Here is a 24509-nt window from a genome sequence, read left to right on the forward strand (position 1 = left end):
ACCCTGCAGGTATCTGAAGTCTACAATTTTGACTTCTCCAGCCTGAACATCTGAGGGTTTTTTCCTCCATTCTTCTGTCATATGTCTTGGCTTTTCTTGGTTTTTTACTGATTTCCATAGTTTGAATATCTATGATTGGAAACCTGTCTCCAAAGAGACTCAGCTGGCCCAAAACTGAATTCTCTGTGGGACGAGTTAGAATTTTATTCAAATGTTAGTAAACATGACCATGTTTTTGATGCTTTTGCTGTCGTTTCTATCACTACTTGGTTTGAATCATAAGTCACGCTGAGCTGAACAAAACTGACAAGCAATGGACCAGGTCAGGAAAACAAGAAAGAGGCTTCAGATATGACAACTGTTAAACCACAAAAGAAAAAAATATCCAAGCTTTGGTGAGGACGTCGAGTGCTGAGTTTCACAACTGAAAGAACTTCTTATGCTCACCTTAAACAAAGCTCAAAGAGATGCATTCATTCAAGAACATGAATTCTGGGTTGGCCAAGGTTAAGCATTTTGCCTCAACATGTTTACAGCAATCTGGAGAGTTAATGGTCCAACAGTGAAATCCAATGAATAGATTCACTTGGGATTTAGGCTCGGGCAAACAAATATAGATGTACAACAGTAGAGTGCAATCCTATAGAAACCAAAAATGGATGAACTCCACTGAATTAGTTATTATATCTCCAAACTGCATTAACCAAACAATAGCTTGCATATCCATATTTTATTGAATAAACTACATGGCTATGCTCAATTGATATCTTCAGCAAAAAAGAACCAACAACCCTACATTATGGCTTTACATGATATGTGAATCCAGAACCATGAAACAGATTTCTAGTGGGGTGGGGTGCGGGAAGACCATTACAAATGGAGGAATCAGAATCTCAAAAATGGGATCCTGATTATTGATTCCATGGCAGATTTTAATATATGATCAACCTCTTATGGAAGGTAGGTACATGACACTTGGTTCTTGGGAAGAACACAGCTGTTCCAACTTTGGAGATTGGAAACTACTGTTGGATCTAGATAGCTCCTAAATAAAAAATTACTTTCGGAATACCAGAGCTGTGCGGGAAATCAAAAATGTATTTCAGGACCAGGCCATGACAAACCATTTCCTACTATTGCCAAGAAAGCTACTTGGACGCATCTATGCAATCTAAATCAACCTCTTTGATTAGAGGAAAAAACAATATCTTTATTTATGGCTGACTGGAAATCCCGTGTAGACTTTTTGCCTGAAACAGGGGGAAAAAAGCACTTATGATTTGTGGTTTTGATGATTAGTGGAAAAAACTGGATAACAAAAAAAAAAGTGAGCTTTTTTTAATAATCGTAGAGTAAGGGATAATGTTGCAAGGATGTGTATAATTGATGCAAGGGAAATCAAAAAGTGTTCTATATTTCTTTTTATTCATTCTGCATTTTTGCTTTTTTTTCTTTCCTTCTTTCTGAGGCTTTCAAGAAGAGATTGGACTGCCATTTGTCAGAAATGGTGTAGGGTCCCCTGCTTGGGTGGGGGGGTTGGACTAGATGACCTACAAGGTCCCTTCTAACTCTGATCATTTGTAAAATCTACCCTGTGTTTTTGTTTATTTATAACTGTTGGGAGGAATATAAGAAGTCTTTAAACCTTCGTATTTTTCTTTATATCTTTCTCTTTTTACCCTAAGCTTCTTCTCTTTTCTTGTATTGCACGTTTCACTTTTTCTGTTATTTCTCTTTCTTTATCGTTACCTCTGTTCTAGTTTAGTTTATATGTGTTTCTTATAATTGTTCTTAAAATTTTAATAAACACGCACATTATACAATATATCCCGTTTGACTGCAGCCCTCAATTTTAAAACAATGTATCCATCCATGGAGTACCTCACAGCCCCACTCCCATCACAATTACATACACAAATTAAATCATTTGTGCTAATGAGTACATTAAGATTTCTCATGCTTTTGTAAGCCATTAACCTAAGCAGGGAAAAATGGCATATTTGTTAACAAAAAAACAACTATTGGCAAAGCTTGACTAAAGTATGGAGAAAGTGAAAACATTCATCTCACCCTTACATATTTATTGCTCATTTACCAATGCCCGATTGACTGAAACAGCATTAGTCAGTGGGGACATCCAAATATGCTGCACTCAGCAGTTAAATTACAGAAACCCCTTTTACCAGCTCCAGATAAGAGGCTAATATCCACAGCTCACAGACAAAAAAAGCAAAGGAGAATAATGTTTGCAAACTCTTCTGTATTTCCTTTTTCTTATCTTGAATGCTTAAAGAAAGCTTTAGGTTATAAGATGTGCAAAGGTCTTGCTGAGACATTCAGAGCTCATGCAAAGCTTCATGTCTTTATTTAAATGCCAACAGCTTCTGGCAAACAAACCATTTTTTTTTTAGTTTAAATCCCGCAGTCAAGCAGAGTTTCAGCTTTCAGGAGCTGAGAGCAGACAACTTCTTAACAGGACTGAGTGTGCAAGGAATCGGTTAACTCAGGAGGGTCCAACCTTGGGAACTTCTGAATTTCAACTCCATGGCTGGCTGAGGAATTCTGGGAATTGAAGTCCACAAGTCTTTAAGTTCTCAAGGTTAAAGACCCCCTGAATTGAGAGATTTGATGGCCATGGGATCAAACTGTTAGGAATATGCACACAAATTAGTTGGGTTGGCAATATATAAACCAACAATGTATGTTTGTACCTTTAAGACAAAGTGACCTTATTGATTTATACTATATTCTGATTGATTATATTGCAAATTACCATAAGAGGGAGCTAAAGATCATAGCTTGCTTTCTCTGACATTCTGTTGCTATCTAAGGTTCTCTGTTGTATTTATGCTCTGCTTATACTTTGAAATCTTTGTTTACTGTAAATGACAAAGGCAACTGGTAAGAAGACTTTGTAATTGGATATTCTTTGGACTGTTAAACGTATATGACACAGACCGTTTATTGGACTGTGCTATTTCTTAAAGTAAACTTTAACTCAATTTAGTGTATCTGTGTGTGGCTGAATAATTATTCGTAACTACTCTCATAAACGTTCCCATAACCCTTGAGTAACCCTTGTTACTCAAGGGTTATTCTGTACATATCATCACATGCTCAGATTGGGAGGAAACTCGGAGATCTTCTAGTCCAGGGCATTAAACTCAAGGCCAGCCTGCGGGGTGCTTAGATCTGGCCAGGAGTAGGCTTCAAAAATTTTAGCAATGAGTTCTCTGCCCAGTTACTGGGTGGGCGTGGCCATGGTGGGTGTGGCTTAGTTGGCTGCTGCATCACGGTGGGGGGGAAGTTTTTGCCCTCCCTGGGCTCCGGAAGATTTCCTCAAGCCTCTGGGAGGGCGAAAATCGCCTCCCTGGGCTCCGGAGACTCTCTGGAAGCTGGAAACAGGCCCATTTCCAGACTTACTGAACTTCCGGTAGGCACATTTTTCACCCTCCCTGAGCCTCTGTGCATGCCCTGCACTTACCTGCATCCAAAATGGGCCACCTGGGGACTCCTGGGAGGGGCAGGGCAGGGTAGGTGGGGCCAGCCAGGAGAGGGATTTGGGGGTTCTCTGAATTGCACGGAATCTTAGCTAGGGGATCTCCCAAACCCCTGTGAACCCCCAGCAGCCCAGCCCTGGGTCTGGCCCACAGGCCCACCCTGGAAACAGTGACGGACCGCCCCGTGGTGCTTCTGCCAATGAAAAGGGAGCTCAGGAGGGCCACACGCAGCCTTCCTGGGCTCTGTTTTGGGCCACGACAGCTTCCTGCAACCCGCTGCCAGCAAGAATGGAGCAGCCCCCACGAGTTCCATTTTTGCTGGCAGAGGGTTGCAGGAAGCTGTTGTGGCCGAAAACAGAGCCTCAATGAGTGACTTTGAGCTGGCTACACCCACCCTGGCCACATCCACCCAGGCCACATCCACCCAGCTCCCTGAAGTCAAACACAACCCTGATGCTGCCCTCGATCAAATCAAATTTGACACCCCTGTTCTAGTCTAACCCCTTGCCCAGTGTAAGCATTCTCCAGTACGGCATCCCAATAAATGGTTCTACTGTCTCTGTTTAAACAGCTCCAGCAAAAGAGAGTCCACCTTGTTCTGTTTTATTGCTCAAATGTTTCCAGTTAGAAAAATGATCCTGATGTTTAAATCCACTTCCTTGCTTTACTGAATTAAATCATCAGAACCCTTCCAATCATGTGATAACATTATCGCTTTTGCACAGAGACAAGAGCATCTGGGGTTTTTTTTCTCCATACCCAGCTGAGAATTGCAACCAACATTCCAGGTAGAATCGTTTTGATGTTTCAAACTGGAACACCGTTTTGAATTGAAAGAATTTGACATTTTGAACGGAACTGAACATTTAAGTGAGGTCAGGATTGTCGTAGGCTCCATCATTGACATGTTTATTGAGTTTTAAAGTAATGTAAAATACAAAATACAAAAATAAATAGGAAAGCAACTGGGAAGAAAAGGGGAAGGAGAAGTGAGGAAAGGTAAGAGGGGAAAAAAGAAAAAGAAGCATTGACTTCCCACTCTGTCTTTTGCAGTGAATAACATCAAATCACAACTTTTTGCTTTTTCATAATAATATGAACACAAACAATTTCTGTAAAGAACTATCAAACTAATCAGTAAAACCCAAGTCATTCTTCCCCACATCAAGCACAAAGTTCAGAAGCTGTCTCCACGTGGAAACAAAGGTACTTATGTTTTTTTTTTTATTAATTCAAGTGGTCAATTTTGCCGTTTCAGCCAACACCCTCAACTTCTGCAATCATTCATTCTATAGTAAGAATCGAAGTATCCTTCCATTTTTGTGCATACAATAGTCTTGCTGCTGTCAACATACAAAATAACAAAATTCCATTTTTTCCTCTAGTTCTTTTTCTATTAATCCCAAAAGAAAAATATTCTGGTTTCATCTTTAGGAGTGTTATATACTCAATTGTCCAAGAACTAAAGCTGAGCAGGATATTAAAACCAATAATACTAGTTGCTAAGTAGAAGTTATCAAGTCATAATGGAATTTATTTGTCTCTGATAACCAAAGCAGAAAATGTAGTCTTAAGGGCATGGTGAAGGCTCAAGACAATGAAAAGCCTTTCATCCTGAATGCTGACTTTTTTTTTTTGTTTAAGATTGCTGGCTGGGAACTATGGGAGTTGTAATCCCACACATCTGGAGGTTACCATCTAGGAATCAAACAGGTTGTGTACTACCTTAAATCTCATCCAGAACAAGCCACGATTCAGCAGAAGTCTCTAAAAATCTGGTTTTCTGTTAGGTGTCAATAGTTGGCATCTCTCTTTCTCTTTTATTTCCTTAAAAACTTGAACCATTTATAACAATCCCAGTTTAAATTGTTTCCAAAGAAAGCTGATTTGAAAATATATCTTCCATTACCGAAAATACACTGAATTTTGTCATTCAAATATCTCATCTCTACGAAGGAAACTATATAGATACAAATCATAAACGTTATGTTTTAGTTTTTATGATCATGAATTCTAAATATACACCAAAGAAATATGACACATCACAAGGCAAATCAATTATGGACCTGTGTGAGCTTTACTGGAAAATTTAAATTGCCACTAAAAACAGGGGATATCTTAGGATCAGAAACAAGGAAAGAGGAGAAAAAGAAAAAGAAAAAACCCGGATTTGTAAGTCACCAAGGCAGCGGCTAGTTAGAGAAACAAGATGCTTCATATCCTGGAAACTGAATTTAAAATCACTCCATCTTCTGAAGATTTCACAAAGGAATTTACACTGGAGAAACAGGTGTGTTCGAAATCCTGAAGAAATAAACTTTCCAAAGAGCACTGGGTTTTAATTTTAAAAAGCTAAGATTTGAAGAATGCTTTTCCCTCCTTATTTCTGAAAAGCAGTCAGCTGAGTACCTATTTTCATGGTCAAATATGATTAAATAATCCATGAAGCCAATGAGGCTTGAAGAACTGGCTTGATGTTCCACCGAGGCTGAGGTGGTTTGTTTTTTTAAAACTGCATTTTGTTGCTTCTCCCTCTATTTCTTTTCTTTCTTTCTTTTCATTGTGCAACTGTAAGCTGAGCCTGGTCTCCTAGGATAAATGCCAAAAGTAATTGAAATGGAGATTCTCATTTATGGAACGCATCATTCATATTTATAAAGCAATCCTTGGAATGATTTGATTGTCATTCATTTCTATCTAGCGATCCTCAGGCTGAAAGAGGTACCAAATGGAGGAGGAGGAGGAGGACGCTTAGAAGAAGAGAGATCGTTAGAGGGAAATAAATGGTTTTAAATACCGTGGACTCGTTTATTATATATCTTTTATCCTGGTGAGTGTATGATTCTCAGTGATAAGGTGTCATTAGATTGAACGGATGGGGTCATATAAAGGACAGAGTTTAAATCCCCAGCCGAAATTATGGATTAAGTCCTCAGCTTAAATCGTAAATAACAAAGCTATTCAGAGTTCGGAAGGAAGGTTTTGCTTTGTTATCGCTGCAGGAAGGATCCTCTTTTGAAAACACCCTGCAAAGCAATGCCTCTCCTCTTCCTAAAGAACAAAGCAAAGTTGCGTATCGTTCCATCAGCCTGCCCCAGCACACATTCAATAGCCAGAAGAGGCATCGGGCATCTCTCTTATGGGGTCTATTTCCAGCAAATTAGTGAACATGGCAAAGGATGTTCAGGACAGCATGGAAAGTGTAAAGCAGGAGTCCCCAACTCCTGGGCTATGGACTGGCATCGCGCCACAGCACAACAGGAATCGGCCCGTGCAATTAACAGAATCCCCATCCACATATGTGCAGGATCACGCAGCTGTTCTGACCCAAACTCTTTTCCAATAAAACAAACATGAACCAAAGGGAACAGAAACCTTTTAATGATTCTTACAAATCCCCGGTTAAAAGGTTGCTCCAAACTAATTATCTTTGATAAGCACAAACTTCGCCCAAACTGAGCAAGGCTGCCAAGAATAACAGATAAGAAATATTTCCCAACACAAGAGTCTTCAAATACCAATTTAAGATACTGTAATGTCCACGAGGCTGAGTTTCAAAATGTCTTTGCTTCCTGCAAAGAACGTTCGCTTCATAAAAGGCTTTTATCTTCTTGAAGGAGGGACCATTGCCCTGCAGCCTTACTCCCGAGTCACCTGTGCTGATGCAACTGCTCTTTCCTGTGAGCAACCCTGTGCACATGCGCACTTGGCACAGGCTCCTCGGGAACCTCCTCATTGCTGCTGCCAGCCCCTATAATCTCTGAAGGCAGCAGTCCACTCCCTAATAGTCCTGGCCCCTCATCTGAGTCCTCGCTCTCCTCAGCCATCCACACCTGCTGCTGGCTAACCACAACAGCAGCGTGTGAAACCACACACACACACACACACACACACACACACACACCAGTCTGTGGAAATGCTGCTCTCCACAAAACCAGTCCCTGACTTCCAAAAGGTGGGGAGCCACTGGTATAAAGAGTATAGAACAGGGGTGTCAAACTCAAGGCCTGGGGGGTATGATCCAGTCCATGGGATGCTTAGATCTGGCCCCTGGAGCCACCCTCGAAACAGTGAAGGACCAGCCCATGGTGCCACTGCCAGGGAAAATGGAGCTCTAAGCAGAGGGTGCAGGGGGCCACTGCAGCTGAAAACAGAGGGCTGCGTGTGGCCTTTCTTGGGCTCTGTTTTCACCGATCGAGTTGCACAAGGACATCGCAGCCGGAAACGGAGCTCAGGAGCCCGTTTTTTCTGGCAGAGCACTTGGGCCGCCAAAGGTGCCCCTGACATAAGTGACATCAAGCTGGCCACCCCCACCCTGACCAGCCCACCCCCACCCCCACCCCCCAAGGTCAAACACAACCCTGATGCGGCCCTCAATGAAATCCAGCTTGACACCCCTGGTATAGAAGATGATCTTCATGGAGATTTACAGATTCCAATACCTAGGCAAAGAGGGATGAAACATTTTGTAACTCGAGAACAGGGGTGTCAAAACTAGATTTCATTGAGGGCTGCATCAGGGTTGTGTTTGACCTCGGGGGACCAGGGGGCCGTGGCCAGCATGATGTCATTTGTGTCAGGAGCCGCCTGTAGTGGCCTGAGCACTCTGCCAACAAAAATGGGCTCCCGAGCACCGTTTTCAGCTATGACGGCCTCCTGCAACTCTTTACCAATGAAAATGGAGCTGGGGGGGGACACACACGGCCCTCACAACTCTGTTTTTTGGCTGGGGGAGCCTCCTGCAACCCTCTGCCAGCAAAAACAGAGGTCAGGAGGTCCATGTGCAGCCCTCACAAGCTCCGTTTTCACTGGCAGAGGCACCATGGGCCGGTCCTTTGCTATTTCCAGGGCGGCCCCACAGGCCAGATCTAAGCACCCCATGGGCCAGATCTGAGCCTCAGGCCTTGAGTTTGACACCCCTGCTCTAGAACAATAGGGTAATATTCAGAAGTGGCTCAGGGAGATGCCTCCTTATTTTGCTGAACTAGGAGGAGGAAGAGGTGGTGGTGGTGATGGTTGTTCTCACTTAACCATGGTAGTTGAGACTGGCAATAACTTACTAAGCAACATAGTCATAAATCGCAATGTCACATGACCACTGGTTTGACAATCACAGTTGGGCCAATCCCAGTTGCCATTATTGGGCAAATCCCGAGCAGTTACAGCATTCTGTGGTCATGAAATCACCCTCTGTGACTTCCTGCTGGCTTCCCCATAGACTCTTCTCATCAGAAGCTGGCAACGGAGGTCGCAAATAGCGGTCATATGACTGTGGGACACTACCATCATCATAAATGCAAGCCAGTTGCCCAGTGCCCAAATTGCAATCACGCAACCGTAGGGACACTCCCAACAGGTACAACTATGAAGGCCTGCCATCATTTCCCCTCGTTCTGCACTGTCATAAGTTCATACAGTCTCTTAACTAAACAAGGATGCTAAACAAGGACCACCTGCACAGAACAGACTTCCAAATTCTGTTTATGATAGCCAATAAACTCAATAAAATTAGCTTTCCTGGACTTGATTCCCTAGTTTGGTTTAACCTAGTGAGGTTGAATGTTTTGAAGGACCAAACTCTGCCTGAATGTTAAAGCTTAATCTGACTTATACATCCCTTCAGACATGCTACAAAACCTCAGTTCTCCACTACCAGCCCACTGACTACAAAAGACAGGGTTTCTTTCCTATAAAAGCACTTTGCCTCCCTATCACAGTCTGCTTTCTCCATCACCATGGAGTTTCTTGTAGCTGCTACAACTAAGCAAACACTTCAGCTAATATTGACACTTCTGTTAAAATGCCTGTCTATTTTTGAAAGAAATGAACCTTCAATGGAGTCACAAGTGCTCTTTACTCCAAACCAAATTATTAAATCATGCAATACAGTCTGTATGTGCTCCAGTCCCGTTTGATGAACAATCAATGACTGGTTCACTCAACAATATTAAATCCTAATTCCTGGTAAAAGAACACAATAGCCAGCCACACTAGATGTTTGGCACCCCAATTAATATCACTTAACCTGCTAGTGTTGTTCTCTCTGCTTGTAGACAATGACCAAGTTTATACTAAACTGTAACCAACACAACAAACAACCCATCCTCTCCTCTAGTCTAGATTAGGATGCTGGGTAGACCCAGTTGCTGTTAAACCCCAATTTTTAAACCCAGTTATTGAATAAGCCATTCTATCTTGATTTGAACATGAGGCCAACTAGAAGAGCTGAATTTGTACCTCATGCTCAGCTCAAAACAAGCAAATCAATTTTTGGCTTTGTGCGATATGTCCATGGTCAATGTCATTCTACCCTATTGCTTATTAACTCATCTTCCAGTGCCTGAAAAGATCATGTGGAGGTCATCTAGCAAGAAGTCCAGAAATAATGGGACCCCATCTGTTGTTTCTGTCATCTATCTCTGACCCAGAGCTTTGCTTCAGTAGATAGTTCCAATCAATCAAAATTATATTCACTCGATTCCCAAGAAATGAAAAAGGCTATCAGTTGGTCCCCAGAATCTGAGACCAGAATGACAAAGCAACTTAAAGCAATATGCTTTTTATTTTATTTTATTTCTCTTTCAAACATCTTGGGTTTCTTTTTCATTTCTTTAAAAAAATTGGTAAATATCCCAAGCGCCTCGAATATCCCATTTCTGAACCCCTTTGTTATACAACATATATCCCTTGGCATCACTGCATGACTTGTAGCGCATCACTATAAGGTAATTAAAATAAGGCACAAAGTACAGAAGGCTCCCTAAGTTTTGGGGATTCCATGGGAACCCCCAAATTGGAGAAGAAACACATCCCCTGTATTGAGAATATAGGAAAGGAGTTTCAACATTTCTCACTAGTTTGTACCAATTCAGACAGCAATTAGAAGGAATCACCCAATCACCCCCCAGGATGGTCTCCCTTCAGCATTAAAATGCCCCCACAAAGATCTATCAAAGATATTAAAAAATTTCCTGTTCATAATATACAGTACTAACTGGCATCCTTAAGAAGCAGATTATATCCATTATATCCGCTCTGGTGATATTTCCTACCGTGTTTCCCCCAAAATAAGACTCAGTCTTATATTTTTTTTCCACCAAAAAAAGCACTAGGTCTTATTTTCAGGGGATGTCATCCACTGACTAATCTCACTTGAGTGCATCCTTTTTTGCTGTCAGGAACTTCTTCTTCTGTGGCCGGCAAGGTTTTCCTGAAGGCCTCTGCAGCTGATAACAGAGCTCTGGTTCGATCTGAACCCTTGTTATCAGCTACAAAGGCCTTCAGGAAAGCCTTGCCAGCCTTGCCGACTGCAGAAGAAATGGGCCAACAAGGCAGGTGTCAGGGTGCGTGAAGCCTAGCTACAATTGTCCAAAGGTTAGTAGTAGGGCAGCTCCACCCCCCACCAATCCCCACCCTAGCTTAATGTTTACCCGTCCACTCTGGAGTTGACAGGATCTTAATTAGGGCTTATTTGGGGGGTAGGCCTTATATTGGGCATACATGTAAAAATCAAGCTAGGACATACTTTCAGGGTAGGTCGTATTTTCAGGGAAACAGGGTAGTTGGGTACTAAAATGCCTTCAAGTAAACAACCAAGCTCAGAGAACATCAAGAACTCCACAAACACTTCTGTATAGATAAATTAATGAAAGAATTGAACTGGCAAGGTAAAAGTCAAAGGGAACCCCTGGATCCATCTAAAGCAGGTAGACAGGCCAGGATCTGCTTGCAGGCTCAGAACATAATCGCTGAGAGAGAATGTCTTACATGCAGCTTGACAGAAGCGACAGCAGAGCCTGAGGTTCAAATAAGCCAATTCCAAGGAATTTAAAATATGGGATACTGATTAGCCACACCTTCAACATTTAGGCAGCTAGAAATCTGTGTTTTTCTCTGGACAAAATATTTCACTTCTGCTGTTCATCTAAACCAGGGGTCTGCAACCTGCGGCTCTGGAGCCATATGCAGCTCCTTCGGTCCTCTGCTGCGGCTCCCTGTCAGCTGATCACACCACTGGTTGGCCCCTCCCCTCCCTGTCACTCCTCACCTGGCCTGAGAAGGTAAGGGTGATGGAGACTCGCTCCATATTCCAGAGCAGGAGGTGACTGGGTGGGAGTAAGTGACGTTGGGTTGGCCATGCCCACCCAGTCACACCGGTTGTTAAATTATTGGTTCCCGATGTTTTCTTTTCTGTGGGACACGGGTCCAAATGGCTCTTTGAGTGTTTGAGGTTGCAGGCCCCTGATCTAAACTATATATCTTATAAAAGAATGAAACAGAGAGCATTTGATACCATGTACAATAATGTGAGAAGCTATTTAGGGATCCATTAAAAATATCACCCAGGTTTATTCCTTGATATTCCACTGCTTAGTAATTGTGGACCGAAGCAGTAGCCATTCACTTCCACAAGACAACCCCTAAAAACGTTTAAGTCATTTCACTTCCAAAACAATAGTTGTAGTCAGAACACTATGCCAGACCTCTATGTGATTGTTTGATTTAATGGGTTAGATGAACTCAAGCTTTTGTGGTTCATTTGTTTAAATGTTGTTTGAACAAGCCATGGGTTAGCATGAGATGTGAACCCAGGCAACAGCTTTTGAAAGAATTAGTTCAGCCCAGAAACAGTGAATCATGGGACCCATGTCCCTAAAAATACAGTGGTACCTTGGTACTCAACAGCTTTGAAACTCATCAAACGTGGTATTTAATGCATTTTGATGCAAAATTTTTGTCCAGGTACTCATCATTTGTTTGGTACTCAATGCACAAGCTACAACCTGTCAGTATTGGCTGCCTTGTGACCAAGGGTAGGCTTCAAAAATTTTAGCAAAGGGTTCTCTGCCCGGTTGCTGGGTCAGCATTGCCATGATGGGCGTAGCATAGTTGGCCTCCTGCACCATGATGGGGGGGGGAGATGCCCTCCCCGGGATCCGGAGGCTTTCCTTGAGCCTCCAGGAGGGAGAAAATGGCCTCCCAGGGCTCCGGGGGCTCTCTGGAAGCTGGAAATGGGCTCATTTCTGGCGTTCCCGAACTTCTGGGAGGCCTGTTTTCTGCCCTCCCAAGCCTCCACGCACATCCTGTACTTACCTGCATCTAAAACGGGCTGTTTGGGGATTCCTGGGAGGGGCGGGGTGGGCGGGACCAGCCAGGAATGGGATTGGAGGGTTCTCCGAACTGCACAGAATCTTAGCTAGGGGCTCTTCTGAACCCCTGCGAACCCCCAGCAGCCCAGCTCTGCTTGTGACTCACTACATTATTCCTTATGGAATAAAATATCTGTTTGGTACTCATCATTTTTGGTACTCACCATGCCTCCCAGAATCAATTAACAATGAGTACTGAGGTACCACTGAACAGTGAATTGGCTTTTATGCTGAAGCAGTCTTTTTGGGAGGACATTTGAGGAGAGATGCTTGAACTTTGAAAAGGATCTTGTGGATAACAAGAGCAATTTCTGTCACAGCAGGAAAAAATTAGGAGAGAAAATCTAAAGCCTAGATTGTATATGTGCTGGGAATTATCCCTGGAGAATTTTAATGCAGTAGATATGAGGATGGACTCAGGCATTGCTGTGTCTAGAGGGGACAACATCTATGAGAGGAGTCAATTCTTTTCTTAGTCCTACGAATTTTAGTAATGATGTTGACATGTGCTAAACCTTAATGTGGATTCCGTATTTGTGGCTTAGATTGAGATTGTGTTAGAAATGGGATTCATAACATGCATTAACCATGGTCTACTGGATAAACCATAGTAGTTGGTTTCAGATATAGCACTAAGTCATAAAGCAAGTTCATTTATTTCTCATGTTTTTAAATCACACAACGTTAATTTAAAAGCAATCTCATAGAGAAATATGAACGAAGGAAAAGGAACCTCAAGCCAATAAAAACATACAAAATTCCTAAACAAAAATTAACATCATGACTAGGTGCAAACATTAAACTACAGTATATGAAATACCTAAAGCTATAAATCATACAACTGAACCATGGCAATGACTGAACTCAGACATTACACTAAGACAGAAAATAAATCCAAACCAACAAGTCCCAAAGGTGTTTTTTAAAGGCAACTGGATTTTCTTTGTTTTTTGCTTGAAGACATTTTGCTTCTCATCCAAGAACCTTCTTCAGAGGAGGAGGAGGGGGAGGAGGAGGGGAGGAGGAGGAAGAAGGAGGAGGAGGAGGAGGAGAAGGAGAAGGAGCTGCTGCTGCTTCTTGGATGAGAAGTGAAATGTCTTCATGTAAAAACAAAGAAAGTAAACACCTTTGGGACAACCATGACCTGGATGACTGAGAATCCCCAGAGACACTAAACCAATGAGCTTAACATCTAGCTTATTAACGTGCAAGTGGAAATTTGATCTAACTCAACCATTGCCATTTTCTGCAGCTGCTGATGGAATAATTTCCTTTACCCATTCAACCAGGAATTTCACAGTGAATGAATCCTTCCGGGATGCCTTTGCAAACTTGACATGGTCTCCCTAGTCACTGGATTCCAGTTGCTTAACATTTGTCTTTCGTACCCCCATTACAATGACAAAGTTTTTGTTGGTGGTGTTCTTAGTACTTTCTGGTTAGAGTTGAGACATTTGTTAGCAACTCTGAGAAGTGACTACAAGAGATGGGGGGGGTTTTAAAGGGAGAAGAACTCTATAATTTATACTAAGGTCAACATTTGTGTTTCGTTCATGATAAACTTTCTGGAAAAAAATACTTGGGAAATGGATGGTCTGCTAATTAAGTAAGCTAATTCCTATAAATATTTGTCTTTGTGAATGCTTAAAATCAAACTACAAGAATTAAATAGATGTTGTTTATACAGAGAACAGACTGTCTAGGAAACAAGAGCATCGTTTGGATAAACAGGTTAGTTTCAGCTATTAAAATAGGACTTTTAAAAATCTTTTACAGCCTGCATGCTGAATTTTTTTCAGTTAAGTGTCTTCCTGTTACACAGACACATGATGTTGCAACCCACATTTATTAGAATACATTAACCACACACCCATTCAATGATCGATTATCCTTTTCTTGCTCAAATTATAAAATGACCATCTTGCAGAATTATTTTTCTCAGAGATATGTTTTGGAAGGGATGAGGGTATATTTTCTTACACTGGCTCAGATGAGTCTAGAGTGGTGGTTTTCCAATGGGGTAACTTTAAAGATGTGTGGATTTCAGCTTCCAGAATTTTCCAGCCAACGGTGTCTGGGGAATTCTGGGAACTGAAGTCCACACAATTTAAAATTGCTAAGTTTGAAAAACACTGCTCTAGAGCAGCGGTCGCCAATTGGTGGGCCATGAGAAAATTTTGGTGGGCTGCAGAGAAATCTCACCCCCACAGCACCCCCACCCAAGCAATGAAACACAAGGCTGTGCCGCCCACCTGGTCTGCGGGAACCTTCCCCGCTCGCTCACTCCTTACCTGGCAAACTTGCCTGCTAAATTGCTATTTTTGCTTTCTCTGACCATTATCTGTTCTGCTGTGCCAGGAGATTTAGATTAGCTAGGAAGCAGGAAATGGTTGGATTTCTTGCTTTCTAGATAGTCTTTAGATCTTCGGCTCTGCTTTTAAGCACAGCCAAACCTCCCTTAGGGCTGAAGGTTCTATTATTCAGTGCAGACTCACGGCAAACAAATTTTATGTGACAGACTAAGCTAGCCGATGGCAGATAGATAGATCACTGAACAATTCTGTGAGCAACTCAATCTGCCTGCCTGCTTTGCCTGATTTTGGATAAAAGTTGCTCTTTTTTATTAAAAAAAATCAATATTTACATACATGGTGTGTTGTGAGTTAATTTTGTGAGTTTGCTTGCAAGCAAATTTTATGTGACAGACTGAGCTAGCCAATGGCAGATAGATAGATATCTCTGAATGCATCTGTGATTCTGTGAGCAATTCAATCTGCCTGCCTGCTTTGCCTGATTTTGGGTAAAAGTTGCTCTTTTTTATAAAAAATTCAATATTTATAAAAATATTTATAATATTTACATACAAGCATGCCCAGCCGGTCACATGACCACCAAGTCACACTCACAAATTAGGCCATGCCCACAGAACCAGCTAGTGGTCCCTGGGATTTAAAATTATGAGTTTGGTGGTCCCTGAGGTCCAAAAGGTTGGTGACCCCTGCTCTAGAGCACTAAAGAGGATTTAAAGTACTGGCCACACTGACAGCTGAAAAGATTGTCATTAATAAGGCTGAGGCCCAATTCTGAAAATCCTCTAGAGAAGTGCCAAATTAACATGTCATGCTAAGCCAAAACCAACAAACCATGTGTTAATTCAGCACCGGTTCTAAGCTGCATAACTCTGGAAGACCTCAAAATGATAAAAATAATAAGAAGAAGAATATTCAGATCCCTGCCTTGGTGATCATCTGGATTCCATGATCCAGATCTAGAAGCCCTTTTCCACATGTTGCTTTGAACTCAGCTGGTTTTCCCTTAACCTATAGAAATTCAGGTAAAGGTTCCCCTACCCAGTATCTGGTTAACAAAAATCTCCTTGCTAACTCATAAATACAAAGAGGTCGTTTACAAATCAGAGCCTGTTTTTCTGCATTTCACTTCCATCTCACCATTTTCAGCAATAAGGCAGAATGGGAGACCACATGATTTATAAAGCTCCTGCTATGTGAGAGCACCAGAAAGAAAAGGCAATTTTAAAAAATCTCAAACTCTGCCCAACAAGCAATACAGCTAAACATAGTTCTCATAACACACTAAAACAAGATTTTCAGTCTGTGTTTCTGTAGGCTATGAAAACCCAGCCAGGGTCTCAGAACATGATATAAAGCACGGGCGTCCAATCTTTTGGCTTGCCTGGGCCGCCTTGAGTGAAGATGAATTGTCTTGGCCACATATAATATACAGTATATAACATAGTTAATGTATATAAATAACAAACTTCCTTTACTTTTTATGTTTTTGTTACAACATTGTGAGGCTACATTGTGGGGCTGTAGGCTGTGGGTTGAACCCAACTGGTATAAAGTATACTAGGGATAGATAGATAGATAGATAGATAGATAAGATAGATAGATGGATGGATGGATGGATGGATGGATGGATGGATGGATGGATGGATGGATGGATGGATGGATGGATAGATAGGCAGGCAGGCAGGCAGGCAGGCAGGCAGGCAGGCAGGCAGGCAGATATGGATGGATGAATGGATAACTGTTTTATATTAACCGAGAAGTGCACAGTGGTAGTATTCTACCGGTTTGGCCTGGTTCTGCCGAGCTGGTAGCACCAATGAGTAGCAGAGACTGAACCGATTCCCTCCGTCGCTCTGCTGTTGGGCCCACCCACTTGCCCGGGGTCCCATACTCACTTTTACTCCCTGATTTTGAAGCACAGCTGCTTTGCGTGGCACAACAGAGTGCTGTGTGGCAGCTGCTGAAGTGACCGGGAGAGTGCAGGCTGGCAGGAGGTGAGTTGGAACACCTCTGTGACTGCGTAAATGCCTCTGTGCCTGTGCACATGTGCACCAAGTGTGCGCGCACACTCAAAGCACGCCCAGCAAGCCACACCCACCAAACTGGGGGTAAAAATCTTTGAATCCCACCACTGAAAGTGAATGTACCCAGTGGGAGTCACAGGGGGAAAGCCAATGTATGCCAGTGAGTTTCACAGGCAATTATTTCATTTTAAGATGACCAATTCAAGCCAACCACAAGCCTCGGTCTAATTTCAAAAACTTGGAAAGGATCCCCGCAGATTGCTAGTGAAAGCCCTCTGTCCCTCTGCCACAAGCTACTATTGTGAAAGAAGAATGACGGAGAGAAAAAAATAGGAGGAAAGCAGACTATGAAAAATGGAGAAAAGGTTATCAGAAAGAAACAGGAGGAGGTCATTCACTTTTGACTTTGCTTCCCAACCCCTTTTATTTCTCTTTTTCAGCTCTTAATACCACACAGACAGTCAGTTCGATGTAGTGCAGGGGTGTCAAACTCGCATTGTCACGGCAACGTCATGTGACGTATCGGGACTTTTTTCCCCACGCACCCAGCCCTCAGGCCATGAGTGTGACATCCCTGATGTAGTGGTTAAGGCAGGAGGCCAGAGACCAGGAGATTGGGAGTTCTAGTCCTGCCTTAAGCATGAAGCCAGAGGGGTGCCCTTGGGCCAGTCACTCTCTCTCAGCCCTAGGAAGAAGGCAACAATCAATCTCTATTGAGATTGCCAAGAAAACTGCAAATTGACTTCGAAGTTACCTCACAAAACCACACACCCCAAAAACCCAAGTAAACTCTCCAATTATTTGCCAGGGTTTGTGGGAAGAGTTTGTCCATCACTCTGTTTAAGAATAATCCATAACTTTGAAACGTTGCAAGGCTGAACATTTATTTAATAATCGACGTATGCACAGTCCTGGTGCCCTCAAACCCATCCCTTTACTCGTTCCTCTCATCCTGCCTCTTTAATGGCTCCATTAATGGCTTTTAAATGGAGCTTTACTCTGAGAGACAGGAATTAGGAAGTTTTGGGCACCCACCGCAGCCAAAGACAGCAATAAAATAGCTACAGGGAATTAAGATTTCCCCTACTAAATTTTCCATCAGCAACCTAGAGGCTTCTGAGAGTGACCTCATAGGCTGTGAATAAGGCACGTGAATCAGGCTCACAACGGCTGAATTTATATTAGGGGGAGACAGATTCTGCCACAGGATGATTCTTCCCAATATTTAGGTAAGCTGTCTGTAGAATATGAAGTCATCTTGGCAACACACTGGCCAACTATTTGAACCACAGCCAACATCATGAACTCAGGGCAGAAGGATGCAGGATATAGAGTACATCGCTGTAGCCTAGATCAGCTTTACTCAGGAGTCCCTAGACCAGAGGTCCCCAAATTTGGCAACTTTAAGACTTATGGACTTCAACTCCCAAAATGTTGTGGTTTGCTGGCAGTCGGTGCAAGAGGTATCGGACAGTGAGGACAAAGGGAACCACTCAGGGAGTCTGGGAAGGACTTGGACGAGGGTCCTACATCCGATGTAGAGATGGGGCCAGGACCATCTGGGAGTGGGGTGCTGCCTTCAGAGCTTTCGGGGTCTGGCAGCAGCAAGGCAGAGGAACAAGGGGAGCCTGTTCCCAGTGCATGTGTGCGCAGAGCTGCTAGAAGGCGAGAGCAGCTGAAGCAGAAGGGGTGACTTGGGAGTAAAGACGGGAGGTGATTGCCCCTCCCATAAGGGATAAAAGTCAGTTCTCCATGATGAAGAGCTTTGCAGGAAGCAAAACAGTTCAGTAATTTAAATAGTTCTTTAGGAAGCCCTGTACTCTGGTCATGTTTTTCTAGGTTTTTGGGTTGGTTTATGTTAGCCTTAATTGGATTTCTGTTTCTTGGCAGCATTCAACAGCACTGAAAAGCATGTTCTTATTTGGAGGAACTGTGTCTAATGAGTTTTGGCTGGGAATTCAAGTAATTCGCAGCATCACATTAAAAAACGTTTTACTTTTAAATTCAATGTGTGTTTTATTAAGTTTGACGAAGCCTGGGAGTTGAAGTCCACAAGTCTTAAAGTTGCCAAATTTGGGGAGCCCTGACGTAAATGAATGAGCAAGGAGAAAAAAAAAGAGGCTTCAAAAACTTGGCCAGACTTCCCCAAAATTGGTAAAAATATCAGTTTGAGGGGCAGCACGTTTCAGCCTTTTTTATTTATGGCAGGGGTCTCCAACCTTGGCAACTTTAAGACTTGTGGACTTCAACTCCCATAATTCCTGAGCTAACATGACTGGAGGAGGAATTCTGGGAGTTGAAGTCCACAAGTCTTAAACTTGCCAAGTTTGAAGACCCCTGCTCTACTAGGGTCAGGATTTGTCCATTGTATTTTACCAGAGAAAGATCTTGAGATCTCCTCAATGAGTGTACAGGTAGTCTTATACTACTTACAGGTAGTCTTCGACTTATAACCCCTCATTTAGTGACGGGGTTTGTCATTACAACTGCACTGAAAAAAGCGACGTATGACTCGCCCTTACAACGGTTGCTGCATCCCCACAGTCAAAAATCAGCTGCTTAGCAACCAGCACAGTATGGGTAGTCCTCAACTTAGGACCACAATTGTGCCCAAAGTTTATGTTGCTAAGTGAGTAAATCTGTTAAGCGAGGTTTTGTCCCGTTTTACGACTGTTCTTGCCACTTTTGTTAAGTGAATCACCACAGACGTTAAATTAGTAGTACGGTTGTTAAGTGAACCTGGGTTCCCCATTAACTCTGTTTGTCAGGTCACAAAAGGGGATCACAGGACCTCGGGACCCCGTAACTGTCCTTAATGGGAGTCAGTTGTCCAAGAATCCAAATGATCCGTAGAGATTGATAAACTCGCTCAGAAGTTAAAAGACAAGGAAGACCCCAAATATTTTACAGTTTGGGAAAACTGGTACGAATGGACAAAAAATAGAAACCAGTGAGTGAATAGATAGGGGAGATAAAATATATAGAGGTTATAATAGGAGTATTAACCAGAGAGAGGAAATAAGTATTAGAAAATAGTCTCATAGGAATACACCATTTAAGCAATTAGAAATGTATAGGTACATGTTTTGCGTTTATTGGATATGTTCTCTCATCTCGATATTGTTTTTAATTAAATGTTTTCTGATGTGTAAATATTTTTTAATGTTTAATAAAGTTTATTTTAAAAAAATTTAAAAAAGAAGAAGAAAATTAAATGAGACCATCCCATGGGGATGCTAAGGGTGAAAAATGGTCCTAAATCGCTTTTTTTCAGTGCCGTTGTAACTTCAGTCACTAAGCGAACTGTTTGTAAGTCAAAGACTACCTATATTTATAGTGGGTGCAACACGCGATCACTGCTTGAGACTTTCCCAGCCAGTTTTCGACAAGGAGACAAAGCCGGATTTGCTTAAGGATCCCATCATGGGATTAAGACTTATATACCGCTTCACAGTATTTTTACAGCCCTCTCTGAGTGGTTTACAGAGTCAGCCTATTGCCCCCAACAATCTGGGTCCTCATTTTACCCACCTTGGAAGGATGGAAGGCTGAGTCGACCTTGAGCCAGTCAGGATCGAACTGCTGGCAGTGGGCAGAGTTAATCTGCAATAGCACTAGAGATTATAAATTTGGCTATTTTTTTTAAAGCTATTCATTTGCAAATGGAAAGGACTAGCCAAGGCATTCTCTCCTGACCTCCCTTCCTATCCCTTATTCCATTGCAAATCACATGCTGAGTGACCACACAATATTCATTATGCTTAATTGTTTCTTCTTTGGTTATGGAGGGGGAGCGGAAGGTCTTAAAGCCTGAGCCAAGTCAAGTATTTTTATACTGCCAAACCAATAGCAACAGCACTTAGACTTATATACCTCTTCACAGTGCTCTACAGCCCTCTCTAAGCGGCCTACGGAGTCAGCATATAGCCCCAACAATCTGGGTCCTCATCTTACCCACCTTGGAAGGATGGAAGGCTGAGTCAACCTTGAGCCTGGTGTGATTTGAACTACAGGCAGCTGGCAGTCAGCAGAAGGAGCCTGCAGTACTGCACTCTAACCACTGCGCTACCGCGGCTCAATGATTTACTTAACAACTGCCCTTATCCCTTACAACCATGCCAAAACAAAAAAAAGATTGTAAAATCAAGCACATCTTACTTAATAATCCTCTGGCTGGTGCCAATAGTGGCCATAAGTTGAGGACCATACCTATAGTATGGACTCAGTCACTGGGTCTCTTCTCTAGGCATTCACACCCCAGTGATGTCATACTAGGCCAGCCTGTTCGGTGTGTTATTCTGGCCAGATGGGCTACTGCGTCTATCACTCTTAACCAGCAACAGTGCCTCTGAAAACCACACACATACACACACACACCCTTGTTAAAAAGTACCTCTTCCCTAATGTCACAATTTCAGAATTCACAATATCCTCAAGTCCCACCTCCCCAGAGCATGGACCACATGTGGACGTGCTCCACCCCGCCCCCCCCAAGAAGTCTGATTTGATTTTATTCTTTATGTTATTTATTTTGGATCCCTGTGAAAACAATAAGCGTAACACACCCTTCTTCTATTAAACCCTACCTCCACCACCTCCCCGCCCCCTAAAGTGTAAAAAGGATGGATGCTTTCAGCCACGCCCCATTCTGATGATGTCATTCCTGGCACCAGCCACACCCCCTGCAGGCCTGAAAACACAGGGAGGGAGAGGATAACACGGGACCCCCCCCTCCTGCCCATGGAAAGATCACTGGCGTGGTGGAAAAAGATACGCCAAGCGACCCAGACTACAGGAAGGAGTGAGGGGGGGGGGGTGTACTCCCTGGAACTAAATGAACAGCCCCTATTTCCATTCCACCCCCCCCAATCAAGACCCCCTCCTTCCCAGCTTCTGCCCAGGAGGTAGTCCTGGCTATCCCTAGATCGGGGAGTGGGCAATTCTTTCCCCACCCTTGAAGAGAAATTCTCTTTCACTTTTATTACTTGAGACTTTGCTTCCGCTGAGAGGGAGGGGGCTGAACCCAGAAAGACGGACCAGCAAAGCAAGGATTACAGTGCACTCCCACCCAACTCAAACCCCCTTCCTCGTATATATGATTTCCCTGCAGACCTTGACCCGCTGGGATGATGAGCAAATATCGTTCTATATATAATACTAGACATAATCCTTCCCTCCGTTTCCCCTCCCACCTTCCCCACAAAACACCCACGCTGTACAGCAAAGCAAGAAGGGAAGGTGGGGGGGGGAACGCCCCCCCCCCTTCTGTGCAAACCCATCGACCTTCAAATGACGTCACAGCTCACCTTTCCCCCTCCCCACCTCACCTCCTCCCATCCCCCTCCCTCCCGAAAAAGGGGAGTTTGTAGCGGGTGAGAGGAAAAAGAGCGGAAGATTGGCTGGTGACTTTTGGCGTGGCTGGAGCGCCCCCCCCGTCAATTGACTCCAGATGTGCAATCGAATTGGGGGTGCGGTGGGGGAGGGAGAGAGAGAGGTAATACCTTCTCCTTTCTATAAAGACTTTTTTGCAACTAGACTAGAGCTTACAAACCGGGACATCTGCTCGTGGCCCAGCGAAAGAGATGGGGAGGGGTTGTCTTTAATTCTCCAACAAAGCTGCAAAGCTTCAAACATGCTGACCCGGGGAATGTAGCACGACCGATCGGGACCCCCCCCTCCCCACTCGGCTTTCTTTCCAAATTAATTCGGCCCAGCCTCTACTCCTAAACTAGAATGAGCCATTCCCTCCGGGAGATGGATGCTCCCTTGACTTGCTTCGGAGCGGCTCGGTACCCTCCAAGCAAGCCGAGCCCCTCCCATCTTCTTCTCGGGTGCAGGAGCGGGATGCAACCCCCCCCCCATCCCCTAAAAAGGGGGCGTGTGAGCCGCTGGCTAATCCCTCCAAATCACGCGCAGCCAACTGGTCACCCCCCCACCCCCACCCCAGTGCAAACGGCGGCAGCTGCTGCTCAGACTCCCCTCTTTCTCCCCATCTGACCCCCCCTCCCCACTCCCGCAAGCCACACACGCCCTCCGCCCTAAAGGAGAGAAGGATGCTCCTAAACAGAGGAGCCGACTCCGGGGTCTCCGGCGTCCAGACGCACCTCTCTCTCTCTCTCTCTCTCCTCCCTCTCTCTCTCTCTCCTCTCTCCCCCTCCCCCTCTCTCTCTCTCTCTCCCTCCCCCCTCCTCTCTCTCCCTCTCCCCCCTCTCTCTCCCTCCCTCTCTCCGTCCCTCCCTCTCTCTCCTCCCTCTCTCTCCTCCCTCTCTCGGCAGCCAAATGACTAGAGGGGTCCTAGCCCCCCTCAATTCAGCAGGACTGCTTTACCGCCTTGGGAACCCTTCGCAACCCCCGCATTGGCTTATTTTTTAGAAACGCGCCTTCCGTGGGTGGTCGGGGCAAGGAGAGGGCGGGGGGGGTGCTTTTCTCTTGCCTTCAGGCCTTTTTATTAAGAGCGGGGGGATGCTGAAGCCGGGAGGGGGAGTCACTCTAATGCAAGACTCCGGACATCCCGGAGCGAACGGGGTGGGGGCGCTGGATCCAGGCGAGGGAGCCTGGCAAGAGGAGACGGGTTAGAGAGAGCCTCCCCCCACCCCAAAAAAAAGCTCGCCGGCCCGGGATTGCCTGACAGGCGCGGCAGATGCCACTTACCCGGGCGACGTGGCCGGCCAGGAGCAGGAGGAGCAGGAGCGGCGGCGGCGGCAGCCCTGCCTGGCTGCGGGGCCTCGACGGCTGCAGCCGTGGCATTTTGGAGTCCGGCTGGGCGAGGAAGGCACGGCCGATCCGGCTGCCCGCCGCGGCTGGGAGTCCAGAGGGACGGAGAGGGGAGGGGAGGGGAGGGACGGGGAGGAGCGGGAGAGGAGGAGGAGGAGGGGGGGGGCCAAGTGCCGTTCCTTTGTTTCCGATGCAACCAGAAACCCGGACCAACGCAGCGGCTGCGAGGAGGAGGAGGAGGAGGAGGAGGGAGAGCCGGAGGGCTGCGAGAGGCAAACCGGGAACGGGAGAGATGCAGCCAATTCGGAAGGGCGGAGGCCGGCCCGAGGTGCAAAAGGATGGCGGCTGGGACGCCTCCTCCCTCCCGGCTCCAGCCCAGAGTCGCCCGCGGCCGCCGGGACCGTAACAATCAGAGCGCGCCCCGCTCACGAAACGGCCGCTCCTGATCCGTTTCCCTTCGCTCCCCGTGGCTGGGAGGAGGCGGCGGGGGGAGAGACGGAGAGGCTGCGGCGCCCTCTAGCGCCCAGCCCAGATCCGAGCGTGACGGTCGGCCTCTCCCGCTTGCGGAGGCGAGTTGCAATGCCCCCTCCCCCGCCCCCCAAAAGAGGGGCCGCGGGTCAAGCCCAACACCCTCGTTTCCCGTCCTTCCCAGTTTTGTATGATTTATGGCTTGGGACGAGGTTATCTGAGGGACCAGCCGGTCACATCTATCTACCGGCCCATTAGCGCAGGGGGGCAGGGGATGCTGAGGGTCCCATCCCTGAGGGAGATGCACCTGGCGAGACCCAGAAAAAGGGCCTTCTCCGGGGG

The 24509-nt window shown here is 44.8% G+C and overlaps 1 protein-coding gene across 1 annotated transcript in view; it reads right to left on the bottom strand.

Annotated features, from left to right (window-relative positions):
* The window catches only part of SDC3 (syndecan 3), a 92669-nt gene extending 68504 nt beyond the window's left edge, over positions 1–24165 (bottom strand). Inside the window, exon 1 of the mRNA XM_087939842.1 lies at positions 23637–24165. Coding sequence (XP_087795968.1) covers positions 23637–23732 — 96 coding nt within the window. The 5' untranslated portion in view covers positions 23733–24165. The remainder of the gene's footprint in view (positions 1–23636) is intronic.
* Positions 24166–24509: the final 344 nt, after the last annotated feature.

Source organism: Pseudonaja textilis, chromosome 10, assembly GCF_049901715.1.
Source record: "Pseudonaja textilis isolate UNSWEBS1 chromosome 10, rPseTex1.2, whole genome shotgun sequence".
In the NCBI taxonomy this organism is placed as follows: Eukaryota; Metazoa; Chordata; class Lepidosauria; order Squamata; family Elapidae; genus Pseudonaja; species Pseudonaja textilis.